The sequence below is a fragment of the Octopus sinensis genome, linkage group LG29, assembly GCF_006345805.1.
Source record: "Octopus sinensis linkage group LG29, ASM634580v1, whole genome shotgun sequence".
Taxonomy (NCBI): Eukaryota; Metazoa; Mollusca; class Cephalopoda; order Octopoda; family Octopodidae; genus Octopus; species Octopus sinensis.
In genome coordinates, this window is record NC_043025.1 from 16,583,814 (window position 1) to 16,589,014 (window position 5,201).

Sequence of the window (5,201 nt, forward strand, 5' to 3'; positions counted from 1 at the left end):
TTTTCTCCGAAAACCCCTCGGTAAAACACATATGTACAACTAAGTCGGACATTGGTCGACTTAGCAAATCTATTTTGGACAATATTCTACCCCGTATAATTCCTAATCTCCCCTTGAGTCTATGAATTAATACAGATGAGGTAATAGATTGGTTTAAATCTCTAGATAACACTAATAGAATCTCTTTTATCCAATTTGACATTAACAATTACTATTCTAGTATATCCCCCATTCTACTTAATAAATCACTTATTTTTGCTAAGAACCGCTCTCTCATATCTAGAGAAGAAATTGACATCATCCTATTAGCTAGAAAAACTATCATCGAATTTGAAGGAAAATTATGGACTAGGGTGGATACCCCTAATAATTTTGATATACCCATGGGCTCAAGTGACTTGGCGGAGATAACCAATCTGGTAGGAGCATACTTATTAAAATGCATAAACAGAGATATCCCAGAATTACAAGGTGGTCTATATAGGGATGATGCTTTGTTTGTTGTACCTAGCAACAGTAAATCAAGTATTGAGAGCATAAAAAAGAAAATTAGCAATTTTTTTAAAGATTTTCACCTAGGCATTACATATGAACCTAACACCAAGATAGTTAATTTCCCAGACGTTACCTTAGACTTGAATTCAAAGTTACATTACCCATTTAGAAAGGAGGGAAAAGTTACCAGATATGTAAGTCATCCAATCACCTCCCCCCCGAATATACTAAAATCATTAGATAAAAATATTTCTCTGAGAATTTCAAAATTATCATCAAATAGTGAAATCTTTAACTCTCACTCTAATCATTATAATGTTGCATTATCTAAGGCTGGTTATGAGCAGGAAATCACCTTCCTAGATATTGACAACATAAATCTCCGAAATAATGAAGTGAATGTAAATGGCTTAAGTAATAAAGAATCTCATACTCTAAATAAACATAAATCAATAGAGGAAAAGAACCTAGCGTATAAACCTAATTATAAGAATAGAAATAGTAAACAGATCATAAATAAATATGAAAATGCTAGCCTAGATAAACCCGATAGGCATAAAAGTAATACTAAAAGGAATAATAATTCTCGTATGAATACTGATAACACTAAACCTTCCTACTTTTACTTTAACAAAAAATATAAGAGAGAAAATGTCATTTGGCTAAATATCCCCTTTAATTGTACGATCTCGACGAATGTGTACAGTAGATTTATGTCTATACTGGAAAATAATTTCCCAGCCTCCCATAAATATCATAAAATAATTTCTAAAAGATCAGTGAGAATTTCATATTCCACTCTCCCAAACATGGCTGCCATAATAGCTAGGCTTAATAGTAAAAACATTAAGTTAGCCAGGAGTAGAATGAATAGTAACAACAATGATAGTAATAATAGTTGTAAAAATAGCAATAATAATAATAACAATAACAATAATAATAATAATAATAATAATAATAATAATATAATAATAATAATAATAATAATAATAATAATAATAATAATAATTGAATAAGGCATTCAGTGATGAAGGAAAGGATCAGGAGAGAATGTTATCGCAGAGTAAGAGCAATACTCAAGACAGAGCTGAATGCGAGAAACAGGATCGAAGCGATCAATGCATTAGCCATACCAGTCGTGACTTACAGTTTCAATATCGTTAACTGGTCAATTACTAAAATATGTAATCTTGACAGAAAAATACGAAAACTGTTGACAATGCATAGAATGCACCACCCTAAGGCAGATACAGAACGACTTTATCTGCCAAGAAAAGAGGGAGGCCGTGGACTTTTACAACTGGCAATAACAATGAAGATTGCTGCAATTGGCCTAGACACCTACCTGAAAAACTCTGAGGACTGGATGTTAAAACTTGTCTCAAAACATGAAAACAAGAAAGCATCATACTCAGTAACAAAACAGGCAAAGGAATATCTAAGTGAATTCCGAATACAACAAATTTCGGAATTAGAGATAGACATACAAGAAACAAGCACAGAAAAAGCTAAGCGCATGAAATCTTGTGCTAAAACTGTGGCCTTAGATATTCTGAATGATAAATGGCAAGAAAAACCTCTCTATAGCAAATACCCAAAGTTAGTGAATAATGCAGATGTTGACAAAGCCCTGACCCATCAATGGCTAATGGCCTCTGGCTTAAAATCTGAAACAGAAGGGTTTATCATAGCAGCTCAAGATCAATGACTACCTACAAGAAACTACCAGGCCAACATATTAAAGAACGGCTGTGGCCCAACATGTCGTGTATGTCAACAACAAAATGAAACCATTGATCATGTTGTCTCCAAATGCAGTCTTCTAGCGCCTACAGAGTACCTCAACAGGCATGATAGAGCTGCACAATATATTCACTGGGTAATTTCCAAAAACCTGGATTTGCCCCATAATAAAAACTGGTGGGAACACAATCCACCTCCAGTGCTTGAAAATGACCACATCTCACTCCTCTGGAACTTCACCATTCAAAATGACAGAAAGATAGATGCAAATAGGCCAGACATCATATTGAAAGACTTCAAACAAAGAACATGCCTCCTCATTGATATGACTGTCCCAATCGATATAAACGTATCTGTCAAGACCTACCATAAACTGAGCAAATATAAAGATCTTGAAATAGAAATCAGCAAAATGTGGAAGCTGAAGACTAAATCAATACCTATTGTCATAGGTGCCCTGGGAATGATAGCAAAAGGGGCTGATGCTACCTAACTCAGATACCAAGAAACCCCAAAATGGCAGAAATTCAAAAGATAGTGCTCATGGGAACTGCTCATATCCTACGCAAAATACTTTCTATGTAATCTCAAGGTTTAAAACAAACATAATTTTCTTTTTTTTCTTTTTCTTTTTTTTTGGACATTCACTAGTAAAACACCAAAAAGACCCCAAATATATGGCACACTAGGCATAACAACAGCATGAACTTCCAACCTGTTGTCTCTTGAGGTCTCTGGGTGAAACTTGGAGCCAAGTTGTACAAATATAAAGCAAAAGTCAAACAGAATAATAATGATAATAATAATGGTAATGATAAAAATAATATTAATAATGATGATGATGATGATAATAATAATAATAATATAATAATAATAATAATAATAACAACAACAACATTGATGTAAATAGTGATAATAGCAATACCAATAATATAGGTAGTATAAATAAAAGTATGGTAGGTGATGATAATGGGGATGGATTAATAACTAGTAACCCTAATTTACATAACGTAATTACTAATAATGAAAATATTACTAATACTAATAATAATTTAAATAACAGTAATGGAAATGAACTGTCCTTAAATAAATCCAGTACCGGACACTATCCCCCCAGTTGTAATTGTAGGATTATATCAAAATGTCCGGTATCTGGTCGTTGTTTGTTCCAAAACGTAATTTATAAATGCACGATAATAACTTTTAACAATAGCTTTCTTTATTTCGGATGTCTTAACAATCATTTTTCCTCTTTTAGGCTCAAACATAAGGCAGGTTGCACAACATTATCTAGCAAAATTTGGGAACTAAAAACAAATAATATAGAATTCAACCTAAAATGGGATATAGTAAGAAGGGCGCAACCTTATAGAAATAGTAGGGATGGTTGTCAACTTTGTTCTATGGAAACTTATGAAATTTTGAAGCATCAGAGTAATACAAATCTGTTGAATAACCGTTTGGAGCTGGGAGAATCTTGTATACATCGTACGACCCGAACGTTTAAATACTTTAAATAATAATTTTGTGAATATTCCTATATTTTTCAAATTTTAATTCCTTAAAACCAAATAAGTAGGAATATTCCATACTGGCTTTCAATTTAACATTCATAGATGACTAAAAAAGACTTCACTGCAAACTTAAAATTGAATTCTTTTTTCTAAAATTAAACTGTATGAATCTAAATAGTTCGAATCCTAAATAGCATGAATCCCAATAAGTAGGAATACTAAATAGTATGAACCCTATGTCCCTAAAGAAACTATTCGGTTCACCTTGATTATCTCACTTCCATTTCTTAATATATAATTAGTCTAAGATATCTTTACAAAATATATATTTAACCAAATAGGAACGAATATACCATACTGGTTTTAGTTTAACACTCATAAATAATTAAAGAACTTCATTATAAACTTAAAATTATATTCTTCTTTTTATAATGTTCTCCAATACTAAGTAGTATTAATCCTATGTCCCTAGGGTAACTATTTGGTTCATCTTCATTATCTCACTTAAATTTCTTAATATATAATTAACCTAAGATATTTTTACCTAACTAATTAACTTTTATCCGCAGGTAGTAATTTTATTCCCAATAGATACCATTTTTTAATTCATTAATATCAACTTACTATCCATGAAATTTGATTAATTTTCTCTTCTAAATCACCTCCCCTTATATATCTAGATTCCATCCTCTCTTTCGTTCAATCCTTCCATCCTGCCCTCCACTTCACCTCCACTATCTCCTATACCTCTGTCTCCTTCCTCGACATTTCGGTCAGCATTCATCACTCCTCTCTTACCACCTCCATTCACTACAAACACACAGACTCACACTCATACCTAAACTTTTCTTCCTCCCACCCCAAACACACCAAGCTTTCCATCCCCTATTCCCAATTCCTCCGTCTACGTAGGCTCTGTAGTGACGACCATGACTTTGAGACTCAGTCTCAACTCATGGCTCGCCACTTCATCCTACGTGGATATCCCCTCACCACTATCCACACCGCCCTTGCCAGAGCGCGTTCCGTAGACCGTGCATCTTCTCTCTACCCCCCGAACCCGCCCTGCAGTCTCCCGCCTCCTTTTCCCCTCACTTATCACCCCACCACGCTACCTCTCCAACGCACAATTCTTCGAGCTTTCCGGCATCTCCAGTCCGACCCGTCCACTTCACACCTCTTCCCTAACCGACCACTCCCCTCTTTCAAACGAGCCCATAACCTACGAGACCTCTTGGTCCACAGCTTCTTCCCTGCCCCTACCTCCCAACCTGGCTCACTCCCCTGCTCCCGCCCACGTTGCCGCACTTGCCGTTACCTCTCCAACACCACCCTCCTCACTGGCACCTATCATCGACCCTATCGCATCATCGACTCCTTCACCTGCACCTCCAGCAATATTATCTATTGCATTTCCTACTCTCTCTGCCATTCCCTGTTCATCGGACA

At 35.1% G+C, this 5,201-nt stretch overlaps 1 protein-coding gene across 1 annotated transcript in view; it reads right to left on the minus strand.

Moving 5' to 3' along the window:
- Positions 1 to 389: 389 nt before the first annotated feature.
- Positions 390 to 5,201, minus strand: part of LOC115226055 (protein spinster homolog 1) — a 51,446-nt gene continuing 46,634 nt past the window's right edge. The window contains exon 10 of the mRNA XM_029797026.2: positions 390 to 416. Coding sequence (XP_029652886.1) covers positions 390 to 416 — 27 coding nt within the window. The remainder of the gene's footprint in view (positions 417 to 5,201) is intronic.